Genomic DNA, 13,070 nt, shown 5'->3' with positions numbered 1-13,070 from the left:
CAGAAAAATCTTTTTGGGTTGCAGCACAAAAGCTCAAAGACTCCAGGTTTTTCACCCAAAGATCAAGGACCAGCAAAGTGGAAGGACGCTAACATCCTGAATAAAAGCTCATCAGGGACTCAGCCGAAGAGCTCAATGGCTTTTCACTTCCATGGAAAATATGGTCCACTTTGAATTGCAGCCGCACATCCCTTCTCCATAAATGGGGACTAAGACATAATCCTATTTGTGGTTGCAGAAACAGACTTCAGACTATGGACTGATCAACCAATGTCCCAAATAATCAATTTGCCATTTACTCTGCATCATCGCCAGCCTAGATTTGGACATCTAACATTGTCGGTTTTAAGCCATACTTAATAAGATTAAAGACTGCATTGTAATTAGGCTTGGCAGAATTCAATATTTTAAATATAATTTCAGTGGATAATATTGGTTATTTTTAAGCATTTTTTTATTTTCATCAATTTAAATGTTCACATTTTGGGGAAATTATGGGTTTTCACCATTTTTTTATTTTTATCTATTTAAATTTTCACAGTTGTGGGAAATGATGTATGGAACAAGCAATGAAGGGGTCAGTATAATTATTTAATGACAGCAGACATTGAGATTAAAAAAAAATTAAAGCTTTATAACCATTAAAACACAAATTGCTAACATCAGATGTCAAAATATAGAAAATAGATATCCTTAAATCCAAACAAAGTTCTCAAGCAGTATTTTGCTTACTTTGCCTATCTGTAAAGTCTGATTATCATCAACGTATATATTTTTTCACTGATTGTCCATATATGGTGAAATTGACGTTTACTGACATTTACCATACCTAATTATATAGCATATGCAAGACAGGCTGAGTTAAGGCTGCACCAGCAACCTTAATTCTGGCATTTCCTGACTTTTGAGCACTTGACTTTGCAACCTTACTCATGTTATTTTAACCATTTTTGTGTGTAACAGGTTAAGTCTGTCAAGAAAATGTGTGATTTAACAAAAATGTGAGCAGGCTGGGGATGGGGAAACATTAATTGGCAGGCTGCTCCAAATGTACAGAGTGCTACTGAAAGCTGACAGAAAGTCAGGTCAAGAGGACAAAAGCAGTCAGGAAAAAACCTGGGCACAGTAGAAGAGGGGAAGAAGTAGAAGATGACAGGAAAGAGATCGATGATGAGGAAAGTGATACAAATCATTTTGATTTTTCTTTTTTCCCCCCTCCCCTCTCCCAGCCCCTTGTCCCCCCCCCCCAAAAAAAAAATCAAACAAACATAATTCTTCTCAGTTAGCCACACTCTACAGACTACTTTTGTGGACATGTTTTATTTCATTTTTTTAAATAAAGATTTTAATTTCAAAATTCAACATATTTTTAAAATACCTCAAACATGTTTTCATAACACAGATACCAGGAAAGCCATAAACCAGTATGAGCTGGAAAAATATCTTGAGTAATACTGGCATATAAATGTGCTTGTTTTATTTTCAATGACTAAGTAAATCATCTTCTCCAAGAAGGTACAATATGTCAAAGCTCCTGATTTGCTCTTGAACTGTAGGTGACCCTTCTCTGTCTTTCTGTATGTGGTAATAGATCAGTACATCTCAGGTAGCCATTGAGGCAATTATGCAGAAATGGGAATGGGAGATATAAGTATAACAACTCTGAATTCTCTGACAGACACAAAAGATTCAGTGGACAAGCTGTGTGTAAAGTGCACACAGAAACAGTGTTTCAGATCAGAAACATCTGATATAGGCACATAATCAGATGGAAAACATGTACAACCTTCTCCTCCACAGGGAGAGAATACTAATGGGAATACTGGGCTCATGACATTACATCTACAAGGAACTGTCTATACTAAGATAAAATGTCTCAGGCTCTTACGCTGAATAATAAAACCTTATCCATGAATAAAATCTGAGATCAATTATATCCAGCTCTTTTCTAGCTACACTATGCTCTTGACCATACGACATTGGCAGCAGTAAAAGGGTTGATTCTCATCTATACAGTAGATTGTGGTGACTTGTTTTTAAATGAAAGGACTTCCTTTTAAATTATTATTTTAATAATGACCACAAACATGCTAGGGTGATTCACAGAACACTTACTGACTTGAGATTTAAATTAATCCAGACAGGGACTTGCATTAATTTAATTAAATCAATTTAAAAACTGATTTTAGTAAAACTGGAGCAGCTATTGTTTGTAAAACTAGCTTCTAAAAGAAATAAGGAATTCAGAAGTGATATAAGAAATACTTGGACACATTCCAAATAGTCATCAAAATATCAAGTTCTAGGGGGGAATTATGTGTGTTGCACAGGCTGCAGTAAAAGAGGTTGTATAATTTAGTTTCAGCTAAGTTTGTAACTCCCAAATTTTGCCCATTTTAAATCGCGACATTTGAATCAAAAAAGTGAATTTCAGTTTGATTCCAGAATGAAGGCATCTTCACCGTAAAACTAGCCTGTCTTTACTAAAGAAAAGTGTACTTTAGAATTTCTTGAGGAAAAATGGGTAAATTTTCAGTTTGTAAGAAAATGTTAAAACTCCGCAATTTCCAAGTAGCTTTGCACAATGTTACAAATATTTTACACTCCTCTACTTCGACATTCATTAATATCGGACTTCTGTTCTTTTTTTAAAGGTGAACTAAAAGAGGCTCAGGATTTTTTTTTTATTAGGATCCCAAATAATTTAAAAAAAATCTAATCTAAAAAATGAAAATACATTTACATTTTAAAATAAAACTCATGGGGTTAATTCCTAACCCATTTGCAGACCTTGAGTATTGGACTTTATGAATTAGCTCTCCATGATCAGAGATTGGGATTAGAATGTTTCTGACTCTAGCTGCAGAATTCCAGTGGAGCCAATTCCCTGGTCCACAGCCCTAGAGCTTCAATGATGGCTAGTGAATATCTATACTCATCATAAGGCTCCAACTTACATTAATACCCTTAGAAAGTTTCTGTCTCCCACTGTAAAAATATCCTTTCATAACAGCCTTAACAGGCTTAATTTCAAAGGAGAGTGTTATAATGAAGTTGCAGTGAAAACACAAATTCAGGATGGAATTCAATAGGCTAAAACAATGAAGTTCTCAGCATTCAAATTGCATGTCTGCCAATATCACATTATATGTCAATTACTAACATAAACAGTCTGTAATTTTTCAGTCTGAATAGCACTCAGCTTTATCTTTTGGCTCGGAACAAGAGCCGGATGCAAGCTGAATGTAAAATGAGATCCAGTGTGTGGTGGCCAGGATTAAAGCCAAACTGTGAGATCAAAGTAGTAAAAATGTCTTTCATGGATAATGAATTCCATCTCTATTCTGATAATTTTCATAGAATAATAATATCTGCTGAGTTCAAAAGAGACCTTTCATTAAAATCTGTCAAGTATACAAGTGTGTGAATGAAAGATAAGATTAGACAGACCACCACCATAAACCTGAAATCTGTTTCCCTCCCTTTCTTCCATACCAACAGAATCAGAAAAAAAGGAGATAGATTTATTAGCTAAATTGAGGAAAAATGCAGGCAAATGACATTTAAGTGACAGCAGTAACTTTTGAAAATGTGTGTCTTGTGATAAAACGATAGCTTTTAGTTCCAGATGTATGTCTCAGGATTTTAGAATTGCAGGCCTGTTACGTTCCCCAAAATGGTTCTAATTTGTTTATTATGACCTTCAGTCACTTGTGTGACTTGTAATAAAGGTTTGATGAATTTAAGACTACTTGATAGATACATATATTCTGAGACAATGGCACACTGCTTTTTTCACTTAAAACCACACACACACACAGAGGTAACACACCTTTACTATTAGCCTACATTATTTTTCCTGATAAATACAGCTGCAAGTGCATATATCTAATAATTAGATAACTGATATTCATATGAGATGTAAAAATAAGCTCTTCAGAAAGAAGGTTAAATGTTCATTAATTCCCATTAGTCTTCAAAAGAATGTAAAGTAAAGGGAAGGAGGAAAAGAAGAGAGACCAAAATAATTACAAGTATGAGTAGAGTAAGAAAGCAAAAAGGGGTTAAAGGAGATGGAAAATTGGAAGGAGAGAGGAGAACAGAAAAATGAAAAAGGAAGTAATAAAGAAGAAAGACACTTAACATAAAAAGAGCACATGACATAATAACCAGTGCATGGGAAAGTCATTAAGATTTGAAGCGTGTTAAAATGTATGTAACATGAGCATACAGCCCACAGGCTTCAACAGGACTACTCCCATGAGTAAAGTGATATACATGCAAGCTTGCAGTTGTTGGCCTTGATAAGGCAGATACAACTCTGGGACTGCTTAAATGATGCCCCTCCTCATACCCTCCTCTCTATGGAAATTCATGGCTAACAGCAACTTCCAACCGTCAGAGTAGGTCTTGAATTTGTAGTTGTGTTTTAACACCTATTAATCCAGCAACTGTAAATCGTGTCCTGTAGCGTCTACACTAGAATTTACAATTCTGTTAATTAGCATGTGTTAATCATGACTAAAAATTCAAGTGCAAGCATATCTTAAGTTTTTTTTCCACAAAGTTTACTATTTTCCCTTAAAGTCAGCATTTTTAAATTAAAAAAAAAAAAACCCAACATTTTTGGCCAGCCTACTTTTCATTTTAATATTACTGAAATGAAACAAGAGTTAAGATCAGGTGAAAAACAACATCTTAAATCTTCTGCTCAAATTATTGCAATGAAATAGGATTTTGCTTTAGGTTTTCTGTGTATTTGGGGTATGTACACACTACTGCATACCAAAACAAAACAAGTAGGAACTCTTCAGACTCATATCACCAAAAGTCCACTAAAGAAAAAACTTGCATTGTCACACAAAGTGCCACTGGCTTGTCCTAGACACCTCTGTGCAAAGTGTAACATATGCCTTTTCCATCGCTGGCCTGTACTCTCACACATCTTCTGACAACCAACCCCTCTCTGTGGCAACCTATTTCTCTCCATTAACTGAGCTTGTGTAGGAGCCAGTTGCTATATATTTCTGTTCTTGCATTCTCCTATTTTTTGCATCATGTTCTGTCTGGAGATTCAAAGTGTGCAAAATCTCATTTTTGCCTCTAGTCAAAAAGAGGGCATGATAAGAGAAAAAAATTATATATACTTTCAACTGGATAGCAACTTCTTGGAACGGGAAGCATCTTGGCCGTCATTGGTATGATTACCCTGAGCTACTTTACTAGTGCCATTGTGTGTCATGGACTTGTCTTCACACACACTGCCTACAAGCTGCATTCTCATGTTACATACATTTTGACACCCCAAAAGCATCCCAGGCACCAACCGTGATAGAATCTGTCTTGCTGGCAACCACAAGTACCAAATGACTGTATGCTTTCCCTTTCCTCCAGTGTTCAGGTAATCTTTTTTGGCAGATACTATAAGTGTCAACTGCTGTAATCAAGTAAAGAGGCATGTGGCACCAACACTTCAAGGCTGTCAAAAGGAAAGAACTTCCCACAAAAGAGATGGCACTTACAGAACTACTGAAGCTGCCTATCAACCCCCCCACCCCCCCAAGATTACTGAACACCCATGCCCTAGTTCAGTAGCTCAACACATATGAGGGCGGGTATAGTGTCATCTAAATGCATAATCATAAAAAAGGAAATGATCAGTTTACCAGCTACAAGTAAACTGCTATAAAACATAAGCATTAAGATTATCTCAGAAGGGAGCATCTGTGTGTTAACCTACAGGGATGCTTGTGTATGGGCAGAGGCTAGGACAGCACCACTAATTCTTCTCTGAACTAGAATAACTTCAATAATATTTAATACCTTCCTTGGATTTATTAGCCTTTCCTATCGCTTTGCATACTTGTGCATAGTTTGTGTAGAGACAGAGAGGCATTATAACAACCTTCTTCCATGTTCATTTTGAAAGGATTTCCTGTATCTATGAGAGCTTCTTGGTGGAAGATACAGAGGCAGAAATATCTTCCTTTTGCTTTGTCAGTTGCCCACTAACAGACAAGTGCTGATATCCTTGTCCTCTCCAAATGGAGATACTTCTCTCACACGGTAGTCCCTGAACCTTACACCTTCCTAGGATGACTATTAAAAACTTGCCCTCTGGCTTAATTCAATCATAAGATAGGAAGAACTGAAGACAAAAAAATGAACACCATATAGCTCACATCTCAACTGCCACCTCCCACCTTGTGGATCTCACTGCTCTTGAGAGAGCACTAGACAGACAAAACAGTCCCTACCGAATTAACTCACTTATGGATGCCCCTGTGCTATTTCTATAGAAATCTATTCACTTATTGGGAAGGTTTCCACTGAAACAATACAACAATAAGCATATGATGAAAAGTACAGACAAGAATAATATCACAAATACCAGGATATTAGCAAAGGTCCTAGCTTTTGCTGATTCAGATGCTAGTCAAGAAGAAATAGGGGGATAAGAAAGGTAAAACAAAATTAGTTCAGTCCAAAGAGATATCCAGCATGAACAAACCATGCTGAAGCAGTTTGCCAGAAGCCCTAGCGATCCTCTCTCTCTCAACGAATTTGGATATCATCTGCTTGAATGGGGGTGGAGAAGTGTGAATACCAAAAAGTATCATTTACGTTTGCCCCTTTCAACCTGATTTAGTCAGTTCACAACACTCATTTTCACATTGTGGAAAGCACCCCTCTGAAGGCAACTGCTGAGCTACTTAAGGGAAATTTGTAGAGGTTTTGGAAGATATGTCTCAGCAGCAAGTACAAAAGAATGTCCAGTGCAAAAGCAGATCAGATACTGAGTGACTTTTATAAAGTACATTTTTGGAGGGTTTTGGGAAGATTGGCCTTACTTGTATCGTTTTATTATACAACCGGAAAATAAGTCAACTGTTGTACTGAAAGAAATATTTAAAATAGAAATCACTAATATTTTATTTGTGTACAATCATATTTTGGAATGTTTGTTCCAAATATTAATTTTTATGGCTCAACTAAACTAAACCAAAGCTATTCCTGAAGTCTAAAATACCGGTGGCAATACGTCACTAAACATCTCTTTTCTGCCACTCTATAATGTCCTATACATCAAGATAAAAATATCCAGTCATCAATAGTGAAACTAATGCAACAGTTGCAGTGCTTTTTACTTGTGGCTCTGTTAGGTGTTTCAACACAAAGGGGCCATTTCCTCCATAAAAATAGCAGCAATTAGTTATAATTCATTAATATTAGATATTGTATATTGTGTATACATAGTTAAACACAATTTTTAAATTATACCTCGACCTGTCTTTCACTATTTCTGTAACTGTGAATGAACAGGTGTAAACAACCTCCCAAGGCACAAGTTAGAATTAGAGTATTCCTATGTTACCAGACAGCCACCAAGATTCAGAAGCCTTTCACTGAAGAGGTTTAATTGGTTACAACTGCAAGTAGCAGAGGCCTTACTGATTTTTTCATTGAGTGAAATTCACACAGCCCAGAGGACCGTTCATGGACATACATCCTTCTTAAGACCTTAGTATATGGCTAAATTAGGGCAGAAGCAGTAAATCTGGAGTTATGGGCACCCTACACTGTGCAAAATTTCACAATTACTGAGTAAAATATTCCCAGACATTTCCCCAGGAAAAAAGTCCATCTGCTGTCTTGGTAGACAGAATGGAGACTGAAAGTGAGACCATTCCAAAGGGAACAATGGTAGTGCCAAAATGTATCTGCCTATCTATAAAAGGGAGAAAATCAGCTGTTGGTATGTATACAAGCACACGCACACCCCTTTTTAGCACTCATTTGACTTGAAGTCTGGAAGCATACTATTCAAAGTATTCGCATAAAACAGAAACCTTCCAAATGACTTTGGATTTTAGTGTTAAATGTGTCTGAACATAAAAAAAAAATCTGAATCCCAGATCTAGTAAACTGAATGTGTTTTCAAGTAGTGAATCTGTAAGCACTGAAGATCTTGGGATCCAGTGCCTATCTTGTTTTATTTCCTTTCAGTTTCCCCTCTTCATGTTACTCAGCTTTCCCCGATTATGTCTCTTTGGGGATCTACAGGATTAGAGGAAAGTTTGTGTCATTAAAAACTGCCATTCTGTGGCAAAAACTAATTATGACTTAAGATTCCAAATAGAGAGACTGTGAGCTCTTTGAGGCAGTGACAGTGACTCAGTATATTTATGGATAGTTCCTAGCACATTGTGGGAAAAATAAAAATATAAAATATAACATATAAACATATGTTAAACATATAAAAATAAGAAACAATAATACAATTAATAATAGTATAATACTTCAATGCTACTATATACATAAATGTTATGTAATATGCACTTATGCAGATATATAGTAGCAAAGTTAAAAGCTTTTACGGTGTAGTCTCTTTCCCCCACTAAAATGAGTGAAATTTAGATCAGCAATAGTAAAAATCATTGTTAAAGCTAAATACCAGAGGAATGGAGCTATATGAAGACATTTAAACAACTCTGATTAAAAAACACTATTGGTTAAAATGTTCAAATCCAGGCACAAAAATCCATTTATAACTCTGATTTTCAGAGGTAAAGAGAAGCTACTTCAGACACTGACTACAGTGAAATTTGTAGATGCTCATTAGTTTGGACATTTGTCCACTAATTTATTTATATACAACCAAAGATAAGCATGACTCAGAGCAATAGTGTGTATCTGAAAACTTTTAAGTCTAGCATTTGAATAATGTTTTTGTTTGTTCCCTTATTTTAGTAAAACATTCAAGTCAATGACTGAAATGCTCTTTAACACATGCTTTTTGCTGTATATTTTTTTTTTTTAGTGGTAGTATGCAAAGAGTCAGATAGATATGGACAGTTTTAGGAATTGTTTGAGGCATGGGAGATTGTATTTTTCTTTCCAGTGCTATTGAGTTACATTTTTCAGTACATGGAGTGTCTCTCTGTACAGACACATATCTTCTGTAAGTAGTTAAGGTAATATACCTAAAATTTCTAAAAATCAGATACAATCATTTCTGTGATCTAGACAATACCAGGTGCTCTGTATGGGAAAAGGACTGGGTCAGGTGTTTTAGGACCAAAAGATTGCATGTTAAAAAACACATATTTAAATTTAAGCCTTTCCTTTTTTCCTTAAGTGACCTGGGATGAAATCTTGACCCCGCTGAAATTAAGGGGAGTTTTACCATTGACTTCAATAGGCACAGAATTTCACCCCTGACTTTCAGAGGTGCTGGGCACCTACAGCTTCATCTGATTTAAGTGGAGGCCATGGATACCTAGCACCTCCAAAATCAAGCCACTTATGTAAGTGCCTAAACAGAAACTAGGCACTTTAACCATCCAAGTATGAAAATTATGGCCCCAAGTATGTACATTCTGTCCATGATTTTACACTTGAAAGCATCACTTTTCTGCAAAAATGAGTACTTTGCAACACAGACTTACTGTACTTTTTGCAAATACTTGCTAGTACTTTGTTTATTCAAAATGCTAGACAAGTAAGTTTGAATCTTGATGAGGCATGATAAATGTCAGATAAAGAAAGCTGAATTTATAAGCACAGATAATGACTGTCTACCATTTAGCAAATAAGACAGAATAGCAGGATTCAGAGTCAATGCCAATTAAGTGTCAACACTTCCTTCCATCTGGCATGGGGACATGAAAAAAAACCAATTACAATAATTAGATCTCTATGCTGTTCTATATCTAAAATGATTACAAAAATCAGTATTTTTCAACTTTCATATTTTGAACATATAAAATGTATGTATAATAAACATACACATGCCCTGATTCACCACTATCTTACTCCAATTTATTGGTGTGACAGCACTGATTTCAAAACTAGAGTAACAGTGGAGAATCAAGGATGTATAATTCAGTTAAAGGCAAATAACTGGGGCAGTTTGATGGGAATACACACAATTATACTCACTCCTCTAATTCTGAGAATTGGAAGACCCTTAAAATGGATTTGAATCATCTCTGCTAACTTTTTATTGTAGTTGTAGTTCTTAAATATTGTGCAAATTAGCACAAAATATGTCTATTTTCTTTTATCCCAATTTTTTAATAAAACATATATACATAGTACATGAAGAAAGTAGATGTAAAAATGTTAATGAATGGAAGCCCAAACATTTGATAGTAGTGGTCACATGGCAATTTGCAAGGAGCATAAGGGTGGTGAAAAGTTTCTGTGTAAATGTACATATTCTATTTTTTTTAAAGTACACCCCTCTATAATATTTCCTTCATCTTGCCTTTTCCTTGATAAACAGAAAGTAGAATTCATTTTTTTTAGTTAACCTCCAGTAAGAGTCTTCAGTTGACCATCTTTGTTCTCACCTTGAAGTTAACAGGAAGAACCTGGCTGTGGGATTAGAGATTCACCAGTCTGCATCCAGACCTCAGGATGCAGGTTAAACAATCCTGATGTAAAGTATACTATTGTCTAAGTAGAAAGTGGTCTTTTTACAAGGAGTAAGGTGGAGTTCACGGAAGATCTCATATAAATGTAAACACAGTAGAACCTCGGAGTTACAAACTGACCAGTCAACCACACATCTCATTTGGAACTGGAAGTACACAATCTGGCAGCAAAAGAGACCAAAAAAAAAAAAAAAAAAAGGCAAATACAGCACAGTACTGTGTTAAATGTAAATATAAAAAAATAAAGGGAAAGAAGCATTTTTCTTCTACATAGTAAAATTTCAAAGCTGTATTAGTGAACATTCAGTTGTGTAAACCATAATGTTTTGTTCAGAGTTACAAACATTTCAGAGTTACGAACAACCTCCACTCTCAAGGTGTTCTTAACTCTGATGTTCTACGGTAAAAGGCAAAAAGACAATCTCAGTTTTCAGATTTTTATCCTATCAAAAAAGACCTTGGTGAAAAATACCTGAAAGTCAATTTATTGACACCTGCTTTCATGCTTAAGATAGCAAACAAATCCAATGAGAAAATTCCAAGTGTTAACATTCCAATATGAAAAGCTAGAATCTGTCAAATTCATTCCAATCCACAATATGCATCATTACCTTTACTTGGTGCTGACTTTCTCACAGAGGCCACGTGGTCTTCAGAGATCGCAAGACGTCTCAAAACATCAGCCAATGCTGCTTTTAGCACAGTGATTTCATCTTCTTGTTGCTGCACTCTCAGTTCGAGAGCTGAAAGACGGTCTTGGACATCGGATGTGCTTGCAGCAGAGATGCTATCATCTAGTTGGGGATAGGGGGAGAAAGGAGGAGGGAATTCAATTGTTTTTTTCAAAAACTACTAAAAAGAAAAGAGTTATAAAAACATACAGTGCAATCTTGTTTATCAAAAATGTTTGGGGGATACTGAAGATGTTTGGATAAAGATGATAACGGATAAGTACGGGATCATAAGCATAACCAACATAAGGAGAAGATTAAGGCCCTTAAACATTGAAGCTTACACAGGATGTTTGGAAACTGAATTTGTACTGTAATGGGAACAAGATACATGCTAAACAGGACAAGGCTATATTTTCAAATGTAATACAAAATAAAATATATGCAAACATTTTGAAGTGTATTCTACTACAACTTTTAAAGAAGCATCCTCAGCATCCTTCGCTTTAAAGCATGAGATAATTAAAAATCAATTTAAAAATACACAACTCACCAAGACCAAATTTAATGAAGTGACAACTCCAATTCAAAAATATTCTAGATCAGATGTTTTAACTTGTTACTTTTTCTTCTTTTTACTGTTTTTTTTTTCACATCACCACACTGTATGATCCAAAAAAATATACTACTTTATAACATTTGGCCCGAAGTGAAGAGAACAGAAAGTAAATATGCTGTGAAGGGCTCCAAAAATCTGTTTGGCCACACAGAAATAGATTAGTACTGAAGGCATAATCCGGCCAAATCTATTCTTCAGTGGTAAAATGGGAATTACAGCTTCTGCATATTCTTTGCCTTTGACAGCTCATTGCATTATTTCTGCCAAGCCAAAATAACACATCATAGGTTTTTATTTTTAGCATAAATCGGAGTGTGTGCACTACAAATGGGTTGTAAAAAATACAAATCAAAGAAAAGGTATTCATAAAGGTATCCTTGGTGAGTTTGGGTTTATGCATACTTTAAACAAAATACAAAGTGTAAAGTCACTGGGGTTCATAAAGTTTACTTATTTAATATTGGATGGGTGACATATATGAAGCACATTCATACCATCAAATCACATGTAAAAGCAAATATGCAAATAGTAAAGTTCATTATTGTTTGTGAAATATTATGCACATTTTAAATTTTGGGCCACTAGTTTCATGAATTTCAATGCAGGGAAACAACTTTTTTTAAATGCCTAATCCTGAAACCCTTTATTATCCAACATAGGCCCTGATCCTATAAACACTTATACACCTGAGTAGTCCTCAAGCTCAATGTAAGTAAGTGATTGCAAGAATGGGGGACAAAGCACTCCCTACCTTGACTAGTCCCAATGAAATAAATACAACAAAGGGTGGTAAGGGTTTGCACCATCAGGCCCTAAGCTGATAAAACTGATAAAATGTTTAACATTTGGGAGTAGTTATTGAAGTAGCACCAAATTCTATTTTATTGTAATTCTTAATACTGATATTTTACGAGATACAAAGAAATCACCATAGGATTTATTCAAACAAGAGAAGTTACAAGTGAAATGTACATATAATGGCAGAAACAGTGGCAAGAATATCCAAAGAGATATCGGCATAAAATGTCTTCTTACAACATATGAAGGCTTGATTATCAATTTTTGCCAGTCAGATATATTTTTAAAAAGAAAAATTAAGATTGCTTTTTAGGCTGGAAACTCACTTAAATCTAAAAGAAAGATAAATTACAAGGGGATTTGGAGAAGTATATATAATATGCATTTTGTAGTCCTGAGTTAATGGGAGGAAAAATATATGCTAATAATGATAGGTGTATACTAATCAATAAAAAGCTGCATTGTAAGATATATGTAATCAGTTCAGTAATGTGGATAGCAGTTGAAAGACTCTAAACAAAAACACCTTTAATCCTGGCAAAC

General features: G+C 35.2%; 1 protein-coding gene across 5 annotated transcripts in view; it reads right to left on the bottom strand.

Annotated features, from left to right (window-relative positions):
• EML4 (EMAP like 4) overlaps positions 1-13,070 on the bottom strand; it is a 257,731-nt gene that overhangs the window by 104,206 nt on the left and 140,455 nt on the right. For all 5 annotated transcript variants that reach the window (XM_073339049.1, XM_073339047.1, XM_073339048.1 and 2 more), the window contains exon 2: positions 11,051-11,233. In XM_073339049.1, coding sequence (XP_073195150.1) covers positions 11,051-11,233 — 183 coding nt within the window. The remainder of the gene's footprint in view (positions 1-11,050; positions 11,234-13,070) is intronic.

This window comes from Lepidochelys kempii, chromosome 3 (genome assembly GCF_965140265.1).
Source record: "Lepidochelys kempii isolate rLepKem1 chromosome 3, rLepKem1.hap2, whole genome shotgun sequence".
NCBI classification, from domain to species: Eukaryota; Metazoa; Chordata; order Testudines; family Cheloniidae; genus Lepidochelys; species Lepidochelys kempii.
Note: the sequence above shows the minus strand (reverse complement) of the source record. Positions and strands in the feature narration are given on the sequence as shown.